The sequence below is a fragment of the Schistocerca americana genome, chromosome 5, assembly GCF_021461395.2.
Source record: "Schistocerca americana isolate TAMUIC-IGC-003095 chromosome 5, iqSchAmer2.1, whole genome shotgun sequence".
Taxonomy (NCBI): Eukaryota; Metazoa; Arthropoda; class Insecta; order Orthoptera; family Acrididae; genus Schistocerca; species Schistocerca americana.
In genome coordinates, this window is record NC_060123.1 from 544,215,927 (window position 1) to 544,233,883 (window position 17,957).

The window sequence follows — 17,957 nt, forward strand, 5'->3', positions numbered from 1 at the left end:
TGAGCCACATTGTGAATGAATGTCCGATCAGACGCTTCACTGGTGGCATTGAGAAGCTCCATCAAGCATCCCACGAGGCACTCTGCTGGATCGAGTCCATCAACATCCGAATGTAGTCTGAGCCATTTAAAACTGGTGTACTGTACATAATTTCACATGTTCATTTTTATATATATTTCTTTGTTCTGCTAAATGTGTATTGCTGTAATTGATGCATATGGTGATAACAATAATAATAACAAGATATATTAGATTCGAAACAGACTCATGAACTGCTCCCCAAATAAACGTAACTCATTAACGCCAGTGTATAGCGAGAATGGTTATTAATCGTTTATTTCTCAGTGTAATAAATTTGTCAAAGGTTTGGTTTATTGAGAAGCGTTGTTTCATTTCACTTGTGTTGGTCAGAGAAAAACTCTGGACGTACAGCTTCGCATAGTGTAGTTTGGATTGGTCCGCTATGGCTGTCAGAAGCCAGTGACCCCAGTAATCCAGGAGCGCAAATTTCCCACGCTGGCGTAGACGGCGCCCCCACGGAGGCAATAGCCACTCATCCACGACGCGATACCCAGCTGCGTGCTGCCGCTCACCAGAGGACCACCAGAGTCCCCGTAGCACACGCTCTCGCCCGACTCTCCAGCGCACAGCATGCGTGGCGTCACTTCACGTCCCGTGGTCGGGAAGTCACATGCGGACCGGTCCCTGACGACGATGTCCACTTTTCTCAAGGTGCTGGGTTGGTACTCCGTTGCAGTTTGTCCCCAGCCGGTCACTGTGACTGCGACTCCGGCTGGCGGGTCGTATCCATCCTCTGGAAGGTTCACAATTGCCACGTTGGGGCCCAGTGGAAATGAACCATTCACCTGAAAAATAAAAGTCGATAGACTGAGGGAAGACAACCATATTTTTGTAAAATTTCTAGGTTTAAAGAAAGCTTGCAACAATGTGAAACAGTATAGCTGTATGACACTGTATGAACATTTAGGTGGCAGAAAGACATGGAATAGCGATATGCACATCTACAGATGGCGGTAAAACCTCGTATACAAGGTACAAAAGGGTAAAGCTGTCGTCTGCATTCAGGTGATTCTCGTTTCCGGCTTGAGGTAGCAGACTGTGAACCCGAAATCGAAGGTGGGACTAGGCGCAAGAGACATTCCAGTTCGGAAACCGTTAGGGATTTCAAACTCCAAGATTCACATAGCTAAGAGTCCTTCACTTAACGACAGAGAACAGAGCATTTGCGCAGAGCATTGGTCGCAGTCAGTGTGCTCCCTGCCGCCGTTGGATAAGCAGCTGAGCAGCAAGTCGTATACTCCTAGCTCACTCATTTGTTACATAGTTTAATTCTTAATTTCTTTGCGTGTTTTTGGTACTTGCATTGTTTAATTCATAAATTTCGAGCGTATTATAGTATTTGAGAGTTGTAGCATCGCGTTTTAGTACCTGAATAGTGTAAATTCGCGTAGTCGTTTGTCCACTGTTTTGTTTTGAACGGCCAGTGTCGGTTGGTCGCAGTCAGTGTGCTCCCTGCCGCCGTTGGATAAGCAGCTGAGCAGCAAGTCGTATACTCCTAGCTCACTCATTTGTTACATAGTTTAATTCTTAATTTCTTTGCGTGTTTTTGGTACTTGCATTGTTTAATTCATAAATTTCGAGCGTATTATAGTATTTGAGAGTTGTAGCATCGCGTTTTAGTACCTGAATAGTGTAAATTCGCGTAGTCGTTTGTCTACTGTTTTGTTTTGAACGGCCAGTGTCGGTTGATCGCAGTCAGTGTGCTCCCTGCCGCAGTTGGATAAGCAGCTGAGCAGCAAGTCGTATACTCCTAGCTCACTCATTTGTTACATAGTTTAATTCTTAATTTCTTTGCGTGTTTTTGGTTCTTGCATTGTTTAATTCATAAATTTCGGGCGTATTATAGTATTTGAGAGTTGTAGCATCGCGTTTTAGTACCTGAATAGTGTAAATTCGCGTAGTCGTTTGTCTACTGTTTTGTTTTGAACGGCCAGTGTCGGTTGGTCGCAGTCAGTGTGCTCCCTGCCGCCGTTGGATAAGCAGCTGAGCAGCAAGTCGTATACTCCTAGCTCACTCATTTGTTACATAGTTTAATTCTTAATTTCTTTGCGTGTTTTTGGTTCTTGCATTGTTTAATTCATAAATTTCGGGCGTATTATAGTATTTGAGAGTGTAGCATCGTGTTTTAGTACCTGAATAGTGTAATTTCGCTTAGTCTCCTTCCGCCGCCGAGCAGTGTCAGCAGTGCGCAAGTAGCAGCATTACTGCATTTACTAGGCAATCTTGTATTTTAATAACCGTTTAAATTTTGTCGATTTGTTTGCGCTCTCTGTAGATTAGTTCAGACGTTCTTAGCAAAACAGTTATTAGCATGGATAGGGACTGCAACTGCTGTGTTCGGATGCAGGGTGAGTTGGCATCCCTTCGCTCCCAGCTTCAGGCAGTGTTGGCTTCGGTCACACAGCTTGAGGCTGTTGCCAATGGGCATAACTGTGGGGGTCGGGATGGGGGTTTGTCGGGGACGGCCAGCTCGTCCCACGCATCCCCTGATCGGACTACGACTGTGGTTGCCCGGGATACTGCCCGCATTGAGGCTGATCCCTCACCTGTGGTAGAGTGGGAGGTCGTTTCAAGGTGTGGCAGGGGGCGAAAGACATTCCGGAGGGCTGAACGGAAAGCCTCTCCAGTTTGTCTGACGAACCGGTTTCAGGCTCTGTCTCAGGCTGATACTGATCTTCGGCCTGACATGGCTGCTTGTCCTGTTCCAGAGGTTGCCCCTCAGTCTGCAAGATCCGGGCAGTCGCAGAGGGTGGGCTTACTGGTAGTTGGGAGCTCCAACGTCAGGCGCGTAATGGGGCCCCTTAGGGAAATGGCAGCAAGAGAGGGGAAGAAAACCAATGTGCACTCCGTGTGCATACCGGGGGGAGTCATTCCAGATGTGGAAAGGGTCCTTCCGGATGCCATGAAGGGTACAGGGTGCACCCATCTGCAGGTGGTCGCTCATGTCGGCACCAATGATGTGTGTCGCTATGGATCGGAGGAAATCCTCTCTGGCTTCCGGCGGCTATCTGATTTGGTGAAGACTGCCAGTCTCGCTAGCGGGATGAAAGCAGAGCTCACCATCTGCAGCATCGTCGACAGGACTGACTGCGGACCTTTGGTACAGAGCCGAGTGGAGGGTCTGAATCAGAGGCTGAGACGGTTCTGCGACCGTGTGGGCTGCAGATTCCTCGACTTGCGCCATAGGGTGGTGGGGTTTCGGGTTCCGCTGGATAGGTCAGGAGTCCACTACACGCAACAAGCGGCTACACGGGTAGCAGGGGTTGTGTGGCGTGGGCTGGGCGGTTTTTTCAAGTACAGAAAGGGCAACAGCCTCAACGGGTGCGGGGCAAAGTCAGGACATGCGGGGACCAAGCAGCAATCGGTATTGTAATTGTCAACTGTCGAAGCTGCGTTGGTAAAGTACCGGAACTTCAAGCGCTGATAGAAAGCACCGAAGCTGAAATCGTTATAGGTACAGAAAGCTGGCTTAAGCCAGAGATAAATTCTGCCGAAATTTTTACAAAGGTACAGACGGTGTTTAGAAAGGATAGATTGCATGTAACCGGTGGTGGAGTGTTCATCGCTGTTAGTAGTAGTTTATCCTGTAGTGAAGTAGAAGTGGATAGTTCCTGTGAATTATTATGGGTGGAGGTTACACTAAACAACCGAACTAGGTTAATAGTTGGCTCCTTTTACCGACCTCCCGACTCAGCAGCATTAGTGGCAGAACAACTGAGAGAAAATTTGGAATACATTTCACATAAATTTTCTCAGCATGTTATAGTCTTAGGTGGAGATTTCAATTTACCAGATATAGACTGGGACACTCAGATGTTTAGGACGGGTGGTAGGGACAGAGCATCGAGTGACATTATACTGAGTGCACTATCCGAAAATTACCTCGAGCAATTAAACAGAGAACCGACTCGTGGAGATAACATATTGGACCTACTGATAACAAACAGACCCGAACTTTTCGAATCTGTATGTACAGAACAGGGAATCAGTGATCATAAGGCCGTTGCAGCATCCCTGAATATGGAAGTTAATAGGAATATAAAAAAAGGGAGGAAGGTTTATCTGTTTAGCAAGAGTAATAGAAGGCAGATTTCAGACTACCTAACAGATCAAAACGAAAATTTCTGTTCCGACACTGACAATGTTGAGTGTTTATGGAAAAAGTTCAAGGCAATCGTAAAATGCGTTTTAGACAGGTACGTGCCGAGTAAAACTGTGACGGACGGGAAAAACCCACCGTGGTACAACAACAAAGTTAGGAAACTACTGCGAAAGCAAAGGGAGCTCCACTCCAAGTTTAAACGCAGCCAAAACCTCTCAGACAAACAGAAGCTAAACGATGTCAAAGTTAGCGTAAGGAGGGCGTTCATTGAATTCGAAAGTAAAATTCTATGTACCGACTTGACAGAAAATCCTAGGAAGTTCTGGTCTTACGTTAAATCAGTAAGTGGCTCGAAACAGCATATCCAGACACTACGGGATGATGATGGCATTGAAACAGAGGATGACACACGTAAAGCTGAAATACACTCCTAGAAATGGAAAAAAGAACACATTGACACCGGTGTGTCAGACCCACCATACTTGCTCCGGACACTGCGAGAGGGCTGTACAAGCAATGATCACACGCACGGCACAGCGGACACACCAGGAACCACGGTGTTGGCCGTCGAATGGCGCTAGCTGCGCAGCGTTTGTGCACCGCCGCCGTCAGTGTCAGCCAGTTTGCCGTGGCATACGGAGCTCCATCGCAGTCTTTAACACTGGTAGCATGCCGCGACAGCGTGGACGGGAACCGTATGTGCAGTTGACGGACTTTGAGCGAGGGCGTATAGTGGGCATGCGGGAGGCCGGGTGGACGTACTGCCGAATTGCTCAACACGTGGGGCGTGAGGTCTCCACAGTATATCGATGTTGTCGCCAGTGGTCGGCGGAAGGTGCACGTGCCCGTCGACCTGAGACCGGACCGCAGCGACGCACGGATGCACGCCAAGACCGTAGGATCCTACGTAGAGCCGTAGGGGACCGCACCGCCACTTCCCAGCAAATTAGGGACACTGTTGCTCCTGGGGTATCGGCGAGGACCATTCGCAACCGTCTCCATGAAGCTGGGCTACGGTCCCGCACACCGTTAGGCCGTCTTCCGCTCACGCCCCAACATCGTGCAGCCCGCCTCCAGTGGTGTCGCGACAGGCGTGAATGGAGGGACGAATAGAGACGTGTCGTCTTCAGCGATGAGAGTCGCTTCTGCCTTGGTGCCAATGATGGTCGTATGCGTGTTTGGCGCCGTGCAGGTGAGCGCCACAATCAGGACTGCATACGACCGAGGCACACAGGGCCAACACCCGGCATCATGGTGTGGGGAGCGATCTCCTACACTGGCCGTACACCACTGGTGATCGTCGAGGGGACACTGAATAGTGCACGGTACATCCAAACCGTCATCGAACCCATCGTTCTACCATTCCTAGAACGGCAAGGGAACTTGCTGTTCCAACAGGACAATGCACGTCCGCATGTATCCCGTGCCACCCAACGTGCTCTAGAAGGTGTAAGTCAACTACCCTGGCCAGCAAGATCTCCGGATCTGTCCCCCATTGAGCATGTTTGGGACTGGATGAAGCGTCGTCTCACGCGGTCTGCACGTCCAGCACGAACGCTGGTCCAACTGAGGCGCCAGGTGGAAATGGCATGGCAAGCCGTTCCACAGGACTACATCCAGCATCTCTCGATCGTCTCCATGGGAGAATAGCACCCTGCATTGCTGCGAAAGGTGGATATACACTGTACTAGTGCCGACATTGTGCATGCTCTGTTGCCTGCGTCTATGTGCCTGTGGTTCTGTCAGTGTGATCATGTGATGTATCTGACCCCAGGAATGTGTCAATAAAGTTTCCCCTTCCTGGGACAATGAATTCACGGTGTTCTTATTTCAATTTCCAGGAGTGTACTAAACACCATTTTCCAAAGCTGTTTCACAGAGGAAGACCGCACTGCAGTTCCTTCTCTAAATCCTCGCACAAACGAAAAAATGGCTGACATCGAAATAAGTGTCCAAGGAATAGAAAAGCAACTGGAATCACTCAACAGAGGAAAGTCCACTGGACCTGACGGGATACCAATTCGATTCTACACAGAGTACGCGAAAGAACTTGCCCCCCTTCTAACAGCCGTGTACCGCAAGTCTCTAGAGGAACGGAGGGTTCCAAATGATTGGAAAAGAGCACAGATAGTCCCAGTCTTCAAGAAGGGTCGTCGAGCAGATGCGCAAAACTATAGACCTATATCTCTTACGTCGATCTCTTGTAGAACTTTAGAACATGTTTTTTGCTCGCGTATCATGTCATTTCTGGAAACCCAGAATCTACTATGTAGGAATCAACATGGATTCCGGAAACAGCGATCGTGTGAGACCCAACTCGCCTTATTTGTTCATGAGACCCAGAAAATATTAGATACAGGCTCCCAAGTAGATGCTATTTTTCTTGACTTCCGGAAGGCGTTCGATACAGTTCCGCACTGTCGCCTGATAAACAAAGTAAGAGCCTACGGAATATCAGACCAGCTGTGTGGCTGGATTGAAGAGTTTTTAGCAAACAGAACACAGCATGTTGTTATCAATGGAGAGACGTCTACAGACGTTAAAGTAACCTCTGGCGTGCCACAGGGGAGTGTTATGGGACCATTGCTTTTCACAATATATATAAATGACCTAGTAGATAGTGTCGGAAGTTCCATGCGGCTTTTCGCGGATGATGCTGTAGTATACAGAGAAGTTGCTGCATTAGAAAATTGTAGCGAAATACAGGAAGATCTGCAGCGGATAGGCACTTGGTGCAGGGAGTGGCAACTGACCCTTAACATAGACAAATGTAATGTGTTGCGAATACATAGAAAGAAGGATCCTTTATTGTATGATTATATGATAGCGGAACAAACACTGGTAGCAGTTACTTCTGTAAAATATCTGGGAGTATGCGTACGGAACGATTTGAAGTGGAATGATCATATAAAACTAATTGTTGGTAAGGCAGGTACCAGGTTGAGATTCATTGGGAGAGTGCTTAGAAAATGTAGTCCATCAACAAAGGAGGTGGCTTACAAAACACTCGTTCGACCTATACTTGAGTATTGCTCATCAGTGTGGGATCCGTACCAGGTCGGGTTGACGGAGGAGATAGAGAAGATCCAAAGAAGAGCGGCGCGTTTCGTCACAGGGTTATTTGGTAACCGTGATAGCGTTACGGAGATGTTTAATAAACTCAAGTGGCAGACTCTGCAAGAGAGGCGCTCTGCATCGCGGTGTAGCTTGCTCGCCAGGTTTCGAGAGGGTGCGTTTCTGGATGAGGTATCGAATATATTGCTTCCCCCTACTTATACTTCCCGAGGAGATCACGAATGTAAAATTAGAGAGATTAGAGCGCGCACGGAGGCTTTCAGACAGTCGTTCTTCCCGCGAACCATACGCGACTGGAACAGGAAAGGGAGGTAATGACAGTGGCACGTAAAGTGCCCTCCGCCACACACCGTTGGGTGGCTTGCGGAGTATCAATGTAGAATGTAGATGTAGACAAGCAGCTAGGAATAACCGCACAAATCAGTGTGGGTCGTACCTGTCCTGGGCTCGTGACCATATCGGTAGGACTCTTCACGACTCTAAGACCGTGGCTTGGTAAAATCAATTTAGATTTCAGTGGGTCGGAGCCGACGGTAGGGTTCGATTTTGGCTCAAATCCCATGAAGCCATGGACCCTAATTGTCAACAAGGCACTGTTAAAGCTGGTGGTGGCTCCATAATGGTGTGGGCTTTGTTCACATAGAATGGTCTGGGTCCTGTGGTCCAATCGAACCGATCATTGATTAGAAATGTTTATGTTCATATACTCGGAGACCATTTGCAGTCACTGATGGACTTCATGTTCCCGAACAACGGTGGAATATTCAAGGACGACATTGCGCCTCGGCACGCCGGGCCATAATTGTTCGCGATTGAACTGAAGATCATTCTGGATAATTCGAGCGACTGAGCGAAGTGACGCAGCGGTTAGCACACTGGCCTCTCATTCGGGAGGACAAAGGTTCACACCCCCGCGCGACCATCCTGATTTACGTTGTCTGTGATTTCACTAAATTGGTTCAGGCAAATGTCGGGATGGTTCCTTTGAAAGGGACACCCGACTCCTTTCCTCATCCTTCACCTGACGGGACAAATGGCCTCGCCGTTTCGTCCCCTCCCTCCAATTCAACCAACCAACCGATCAACCAATTCGAGCTAATTATTTGGCCACCCAGATCAACCAACATGTCCCATCGAACATTTATAGGACATAAACGAGAGATCATGTGATGCACAAAATCCTGCACCAACAACTCTTTCGCTATCACGCACGGCTACGGAGGCAGCATGGCTCAATATTTCTGCAGTGGACTTCCAAAGACAAGTCCAAGCCACATCGTGTTGCTACACTACGCTGGGAATAAGGGGGGCTGGCATAATATTAGGAGGTTCCCTATGGTCTTTGCCACCTTAGTGTATACTACAGTAAACGATACGAAACGCAAATGGTAGAAACTATTTGTTTCTACATGTGAATCGTAACGAAAATTAAATATGATGTTATTTGTGTGGGAGTAACTTCTCATGAATATTATATGTTTCCAAACATCGTAATATATGATGGGGAACATCAGTGATTACACATCAGCATAATAACACATTTTATACCAAACTTCCTGGCAGATTAAAACTGTGTGCCCGACCGAGACTCGAACTCGAAGCAGGAGAGCTTCAGTAAAGTTTGGAAGGTAGAAGACGAGATACTGGCAGAAGTACAGCTGTGAGGACCGCGAGTGCGTCGTGCTTCGGTAGCTCAGATGGTAGAGCACTTGCCCGCGAAAGGCAAAGGTCCCGATTTCGAGTCTCGGTCAAGCACACAGTTTTAATCTGCCAGGAAGATTCATATCAGCGCACACTCCGCTCCAGAGTGAAAATCTCATTCTGGAAACATTTTATATCACTTTATGAGCTAAAAATTTGTATTGATAAGAACAACTGAGATATTTTCCTGAGGAAGTGACCGTAGGTATATGTGCCGTTTACGGGAAATTGTTCCTGAATTAATCAGTGTGTTATGTAGAATAGTGTACCATGTTTTTGTTTGTTTATCTCAATGCTAGAGGTCAGGACAGTGTTTTCTTGATGCGTGTGCCCGCAGCGCCTCTCATTCAGTTTAAAGTAGCGAGTGGTTATTTGGAAGTCAGCTTTCTTGCAGTGTCGACAGTCAGTGTTGTGTTAACATTACGAAGAAAGCTTTTCGAGGTTGTGAAAAAGTAAAGAGTATTAGTGGATAGGAATCGACGACAGACTTACGGCAAATCTACAACGAAGAAAGACGATAGGTAAACAAAAGAGCTGGGAGGTGACATCTACATTTCCGTCGGTGGTGTTGGTATTAAAGAAAACACATTTTGAGTTATGTGAGCCTGTACTCAAGAAGAGTTACTTGCAAGTAGGTCGTAGTAAGAAAGAGGAGTTCCTTGGTAGTTTATATGCAAGTCAGTGTAAAGCAATACAAGATGCTGTCTGAAATGAATGTATGGTGAAGAAAAGTAGTACGCCTAAGAAGGATCTGATGGCACATCAAAAGAGCTTCAAAAAGATACCTGGAAATATTTCCTATGTATTTCTGGCACTAAACTGAAAGTATGTTGTGATAACATATAAATCCAGTATCAGATACTAAGAATCGTATTGCAACGGGCTTATTCGGCTTATGTTATTGCACAATATATCTGCTACTACCAGTCGTTTAGGGTTCTGTAAAACATTAATGAAGTCAGTATGTATTTTATTTTTTATTTTTTCTGTTTTTTGTTTCTCTGTTCCCTGTTAACTTGGCTTATTTGGGATGGTAATCATTTTGTATATACAGGTACAGTGTAATGCGTTACGTAGAATCAAGATTGTTATTTATTGTGTAATCTTAATTCCATGTGTGTATGTAACTTCGTTGCAATTTGGGAAGCTTCGGCTCCTTAGGAAAGTTAATATCTGTGAAGAGACAGTTGAGGCAGGGACCTGTCAATTGTCTGGTCTGGTAAGCTCAAAACTGCAATGGAATCTGTGAGAGGGTCTAACTCCTAAACGGTTTAGCTTGGTGAAGGAAAAAGTAAGCGGGCGAACAGCGTCCTGGGGTTGGTGCTCGAATGCCCGTCCGTTGTTATTTTCTTGAAATCAGCGTTCTTGATATTAAAATAACTGTATTGGCCTAGTACGGTTCTCCTTAAGAACCTGTGTGGCTTTATTTATTGTGCATCCTCACGGACTGGCAATCGGTCGAACATCGGAGCGGCAGCACCAGAGATCTTGCAGCAGTTGTCTCAGTTAGGAAGCTGCCGACCGCACATCACTGCAATCAGACACTGTTGACTATCAACGGACATTTCATTGTTGCGGAGCATCAATACAAATAATCTCCTATAGACAAATAATACTTAAGTGTGTTACATAGTTTCATGTCAGGTTTCAAGGTATCGTTTAATGTTCTCCTTCACTAACATCAAGTTAAACTTACATTCGTACCGTAAAGGAAAATTCAAGTGTCAGAAAATTACATTCTTGTGTCATAATAATGTGTGGTGGCCTAACGGTTGTAATTTAACTCTACATGATCACGTGTATCAATTTCACTGTAGACGACATACGTAAGTGTGGGTTGTTATCAGTCAAGCAACATTACTGTAAATGATTCAAGATTGGGTGACACATCTGCAAAGGAAATACAATCAATTGCTTCCCCATTATTCGTAAGGCGTTTGTGTTTTCTGTTCTGCTGACCTTTAATAACACTTTTTTAACAAAATGTAATCATAGTACTGCATACGCAGCATATAATACACTCCTGGAAATGGAATAAAGAACGCATTGACACCGGTGTGTCAGACCCACCATACTTGCTCCGGACACTGCGAGAGGGCTGTACAAGCAATGATCACACGCACGGCACAGCGGACACACCACGAACCGCGGTGTTGGCCGTCGAACGGCGCTAGCTGCGCAGCATTTGTGCACCGCCGCCGTCAGTGTCAGCCAGTTTGCCGTGGCATACGGAGCTCCATCGCAGTCTTTAACACTGGCAGCATGCCGCGACAGCGTGGACGTGAACCGTATGTGCAGTTGACGGACTTTGAGCGAGGGCGTATAGTGGGCATGCGGGAGGCCGGGTGGACGTACCGCCGAATTGCTCAACACGTGGGGCGTGAGGTCTCCACAGTACATCGATGTTGTCGCCAGTGGTCGGCGGAAGGTGCACGTGCCCGTCGACCTGGGACCGGACCGCAGCGACGCACGGATGCACGCCAAGACCGTAGGATCATACGCAGTGCCGTAGGGGACCGCACCGCCACTTCCCAGCAAATTAGGGACACTGTTGCTCCTGGGGTATCGGCGAGGACCATACGCAACCGTCTCCATGAAGCTGGGCTACGGTCCCGCACACCGTTAGGCCGTCTTCCGCTCACGCCCCAACATCGTGCAGCCTGCCTCCAGTGGTGTCGCGACAGGCGTGAATGGAGGGACGAATGGAGACGTGTCATCTTCAGCGATGAGAGTCGCTTCTGCCTAGGTGCCAATGATGGTCGTATGCGTGTTTGGCGCCGTGCAGGTGAGCGCCACAATCAGGACTGCATACGACCGAGGCACACAGGGCCAACACCCGGCATCATGGTGTGGGGAGCGATCTCCTACACTGGCCGTACACCACTGGTGATCGTCGAGGGGATACTGAATAGTGCACGGTACATCCAAACCGTCATCGAACCCATCGTTCTACCATTCCTAGACCGGCAAGGGAACTTGCTGTTCCAACAGGACAATGCACGTCCGCATGTATCCCGTGCCACCCAACGTGCTCTAGAAAGTGTAAGTCAACTATCCTGGCCAGCAAGATCTCCGGATCTGTCCCCCATTGAGCATGTTTGGGACTGGATGAAGCGTCGTCTCACGCGGTCTGCACGTCCAGCACGAACGCTGGTCCAACTGAGGCGCCAGGTGGAAATGGCATGGCAAGCCGTTCCACAGGACTACATCCAGCATCTCTACGATCGTCTCCATGGGAGAATAGCAGCCTGCATTGCTGCTAAAGGTGGATATACACTGTACTAGTGCCGACATTGTGCATGCTCTGTTGCCTGTGTCTATGTGCCTGTGGTTCTGTCAGTGTGATCATGTGATGTATCTGACCCCAGGAATGTGTCAATAAAGTTTCCCCTTCCTGGGACAATGAATTCACGGTGTTCTTATTTCAATTTCCAGGAGTGTATTTTACGACTCTGTAAATGTAGTACCCTTTTAGGAGAAATACTTTCAATCTACTTTCATAAATAATTTTGCTATCATGTAAGCATGGTATCTCTATCGACAAATTGTTGGTTTCAGAAAAAGCAATTTACATTGAGGACCTTCTACTGAATTGTGGTGTTGGTTCCTCTGTTTTGCGATATAATACCATTAAACATTTTGTGGCGCTGCTACTGAGAATTTCAGCTGATCCGCTTAAAAGTACTTCACAATAGCCCAGGTATCACATGGGCTGCCGGTAAGGGAACTATGGAATGCACCTCAGTCCGTATTAAGTTATGATATCAATAGGAACTAATGTTATTCAATCTGTATGTTGAGCAAGCAGTAACGGAAACAAAAGAAAAATTCGTAGTAGGTATTAAAATCCATGGAGAAGAAATAAAAACTTTGGGGTTCGCCGGTGACATTGTAATTCTGTCAGAGACAGCAAAGGACTTGGAAGAGCAGTTGAATGTCATGGACAGTATCTTGAAAGGAGCATATAAGATGAACATCAACAAAAGCAAAACGAGGATAATGGAATGTAGTCAAATTAAGTCGGATGATGCTGAGGGAATTAGATTAGGAAATGAGACACTTAAAGTAGTAAAGGAGTTTTGCTATTTGGGGAGCAAAACAACTGATGATGGTCGAAGTAGAGAGGATATTAAATGGAGACTGGCAATGGCAAGGAAAGCGTTTCTGAAGAAGAGAAATTTGTTAACATCGAGTATAGATTTAAGTGTCAGGAAGTCATTTCTGAAAGTATTTGTATGGAGTATAGCCATGTATGGAAGTGAAACATTGACGATGAATAGTTTGGACAAGAAGAGAATAGAAGCTTTCGAAATGTGGTGCTACAGAAGAATGCTGAAGATTAGATGGGTAGATCACATAACTAATGAGGAAGTATTGAATAGGATTGGGGAGAAGAGAAGTTTGTGGCAGAACTTGACCAGATGAAGAGATCAGTTGGTAGAACATGTTCTGAGGCATCAAGGGATCACCAATTTAGTATTGGAGGGCAGCGTGGAGGGTAAAAATCGTAGAGGGAGACCAAGAGATGAATACACTAAGCAGATTCAGAAGGATGTAGGTTGCAGTAGGTACTGGGAGATAAAGAAGCTTGCACAGGATAGGATAGCATGGAGAGCTGCATCAGACCAGTCTCAGGACTGAAGACCACAACAACAACAACAACCAATAGGAAATGTAGGCGTTTGTGACCGCCACTAAAGACATTTTGGACACATGTAGTTGTTGAAGTTCAGAAACGCTCAGTTGATGCATTACGTGAAGCAGTGGAGCACATTTTATAACGTCTCCTGGATAAAGAATGTATGGAAACATGATATATTGTCCATAATGTTATTTGCAATCTTTCTTTATTTTTTTGGTGAAAAATAATGCAAAAATGTAAAACTGATCGTAGCGGCAGGCAGAGATGGAGACTGACGCAGACAATTAATTGGTCACTGAAGCTGAAATGATAAATTACATTGGTTTTACATATATAACCTAATTAAGGGCAATGATTTCTCTGTTCTTCTTGACTTGCCGACTAGTGCAGATGCACATACCGCTGTATCTATACCTAGAGTAGTCGTGTTTTGTCTGTTGAATCGTTTAGCCGCCATTACGGGCAAGATTCTGTAAAAAAAGGTGTGTATCGTAAGAAACTTATGTTTTAGAGTAAAATCATATATGACAAAGTGTGCTATTAATTTTGTAGATAACTTGCCCAGACATTGTACCTACTTTATCAAATTTAGATTTTTTTGACGCGGAGCAGAACGATTGTTGTCGGGAGCTGCCGACGCAACGAGCATAGAAATTAAATAGTTCAGCAGCCCGCTTACAGGGCTCGAGAAAGAAAAGTAATAACAGGAAATAACATTAATCTATTTCTATTTCAGTAAAATTAGCAGACGCAGCGGAGAATATTTAATTTCATTATGAATTCTTAGCTAGACTTTGGCAAAGATAAGCAAAGACTGTACTCTGAATTTCACGAAAAATTTCAAAGAAAGTAATTAATTTTGGTAAGATTTCTGATGGGTTAGGTCTGATATGACTATAATAAATTCAAACAATTACGTTCTGTGTCTCATGTCCTAAGAGCAGCTTGACAAAGAAAATGGCTCTGAGCACTATGGGACTTAACATCTGAGATCATCAGTCTCCTAGAACTTAGAACCACTTAAACCTAACCAACCTAATGACATTACACACGTCCATGCCCGAGGAGCCGCACGACCGCTGCGGTCGCAGGTTCGAATCCTGCCTCGGGCATGGATGTGTGTGATGTCCTTAGGTTAGTTAGGTTTAAGTAGTTCTAAGTTCTAGGGGACTGATGACCTCAGAAGTTAAGTCCCATAGTGCTCAGAGCCATTTGAACCACTTCATCTACATCTACATCCATACTCCGCAAGCCACTTGGCGGTGTGTGGCGGAGGGTACCTTGAGTACCTCTATCGGTTCTCCCTTCTATTCCAGTCTCGTATTGTTCGTGGAAATAAGGATTCTCGGTATGCTGCTGTGTGTGCTCTAATCTCTCTGATTTTATCCTCATGGTCTCTTCGCGAGATATACCTAGGAGGGAGCAATATACTGCTTGATTCTTCGGTGAAGGTATGTTCTCGAAACGTTAACAAAAGCCCGTACCGAACTACTGAGCGTCTCTCCTGCAGAGTCTTCCACTGGAGTTTATCTATCACCTCCGTAACGCTTTCGCGATTACTAAATGATCCTGTAACGAAGCGCGCTGCTCTGCGTTGGATCTTCTCTGTCTCTTCTATCAACCCTATCTGGTACGGATTCCACACTGCTGAGCAGTATTCAAGCAGTGGGCGAACAAGCGTACTGTAACATACTTCCTTAGTTTTCGGATTTCATTTCCTTAGGATTCATCCAATGAATCTCAGTCTGGCATCTGCTTTACCAACGATCAACTTTATATGATCATTCCATTTTAAATCACTCCTAATGCGTACTCCCAGATAATTTTTGGAATTAACTGCTTCCAGTTGCTGACCTGCTATTTTGTAGATAAATGATAAGGGATCTATCTTTCTATGTATTCGCAGCACATTACACTTGTCTACATTGAGATTCATTTGCCATTCCCTGCACTATGCGTCAATTCGCTGCAGATCCTCCTGCATTTCAGCACAATTTTCCATTCTTACAACCTCTCGATATACCACAGCATCATCCGCAAAAAGCCTCAGTGACCTTCCGATGTCATCCAGAAGGTCATTTATGTACATTGTGAATAGCAACGGTCCAATGACACTCCCCTGCCGCAATACACAAAATAAAAATCAAACAAAGGGAGAAACAGAATAGTTTCTTAAACAGAAATGGATAAATGTGTTGAAGCGGTCGATGTATGAGCAGCAGATTGGTGGGTGACCGCAAGCAAGTTGGCCATATTACCGCTATACCCAGTTCTGTCCAACTACTGTAACGCACGTTTTGCCACTGACCACTCACCCGCATGACTGCGATGTCGTAGTCGCCAGAAATGCTGTCGTGCTGTTCGTGTACGTAGACCTCGGCCACGTCCAGCACGACGCCCCCACTGCTACGGTCGGAGGACCCGGCGCGCACGCTGTACAGCGACTGGTACGGCGCTCTGTAATAGCTGACGCAGTGGGCGGCAGTCAGGGCCCACTCGGTTCCGATTATAGAGGCGCCGCACTGCTGGTATCCGGCATACTTCAGGGCCAGCATCCACGGGTAGTCGGCGATGCTGGCTTCGGAGCCGCCTATGATGCGGCCGTGGGCTCGCGTTCGCAGCCGCACCGCACGTGGCGTCACCAGCTGCAGCTGCGCAGCCAGCAACAGGCACAGCACGGGCACCTGGATGCCTGCCATAGCGGCTCTCACGTCTCAGCGAATGAGCTGGTCGCATTTATAACACGCCTACTTGCTCTCGCCGTACTGTTATCTTCGTCAGTCAAGTAGATCGGACAGGACTGCTGTCATGACGATACTGCCGTTTTATCTCTCTGCGAAAGGTGTCGAAATTGTGTAATACAGGAAGTATGTTCTTATCTTAGATGACAATAAGAAGTTTCGAAAGCGCTTGATCATAATGTGATATTCACAAGTATAAACAGTGGCCAGCCACTTTCGTATTGAAACATTTCGGTGATGCAGCGTGAGAGAGAAATGAGTATGTGATTGCGACATGGAATTATTACCAGCTCTGCTTCATATTTTAAGGGAAAAAAGCAGACTAGCAAGAAATCAGCCCCCGATACCGAACGAAGTTTCGGGCTATAATTCCGACATTACTCGGTTATTAACTTCTGAATGAACAGTTTTTAAATTTTGTGCGCATCTGATATTTATTACTCGCTTCGCCCCACTGCAGCTTCCTAATGTGAGAGCGGGGAGCACTGTACAGCAAAGTTAGTAAGATATTTGTGAAATACTGGTATGAGATTGGTAATATGCTTTGTCCATTCGGTGAAAATGCGCGGTTGACAACCTTCAACTTCTTAGAGAGATCTCTTTGCTTTGAGAATTTTTGATAAATTCTATTGTCTGACAATACTCGTCGGCTTTGACCAGTGACCTCATACCGAAGGCAAGGATGCTGGCCAGAGGCAGTCTATGAAAAGAACGAATCATACTCGTGAACCATAGAGTAAATATCTCTGGAGTGAGCATTCACATGCGCAGAACAGATTTTGTGTTGTCAACATACATTGCCGGCCTGGTCACGTGATCTCGGGACATCGTGTGTTTGTCCGTATAGCGACCTGTATATTTAGAATGTCACTACATCCCTAGTACAGACGGATTCTTTTCGTACGGGTCGTTGCGCAGGCATTTTAACAAATGGTGCCAATGGCTCTGAGCACTATGGGACTTAACATCTGTGGTCATCAGTCCCCTAGAACATAGAACTACTTAAACCTAACTAACCTAAAGACATCACACACATCCATGCCCGAGGCAGGATTCGAACCTGCGACCGCAGCAGTCGCACGGTTTCGGACTGCGCGCCTAGAACCGCTAGACCACCGCGGCCGGCAGACATTTTAACAGTATCCATTTGATACCGAGAATAAACCAGCTACGTAACTTTTAAGGGGAAGTGATATTACATTCTGCTTCTTTGCAATAGGTGTCATAGTTCATATGCACTCGATTTTTGGTAGTTTTCGCTATGATACGGCACTTTATAGTATTACAGAGCCTGACGTACATTTTTGCAGTGATAGTCGTTTTTGCAACCTAAAGCAAAATTTTTCGTACTGGTGGCACGTTGAGGTATTTATTTAACGCGTTTTAAGTACTTGCCCCCAGTTTATTAAATAAATAGTAGACTGAGTAATCTATGTACATAATCGACAAGTTACTGATAAATGTATGGAGGATAGTGTTTACTGAAACAACTAACGTATCCCTTTCCTGTTCCACTAGCAAATTTACGAGAGGAAGCGGTTGTTTGTAAGCTTTTGTACGAGCCGTAATATCTGTTTTATAGTCATAAAATCGTAGAAAAATAGGTCTACAGAAT

The 17,957-nt window shown here is 46.0% G+C and overlaps 1 protein-coding gene across 1 annotated transcript; it reads right to left on the reverse strand.

Annotated features, from left to right (window-relative positions):
• Nucleotides 1-311: 311 nt before the first annotated feature.
• Nucleotides 312-16,300, reverse strand: LOC124616694 (trypsin-like). Its single transcript, XM_047145032.1, has 2 exons — nucleotides 15,917-16,300; nucleotides 312-866 (listed from the first exon to the last, which is right to left on the reverse strand). The coding sequence occupies exons 1-2, from the start codon at nucleotides 16,298-16,300 to the stop codon at nucleotides 471-473; spliced, it is 780 nt and encodes a 259-aa protein (XP_047000988.1). The 3' UTR covers nucleotides 312-470.
• Nucleotides 16,301-17,957: the final 1,657 nt, after the last annotated feature.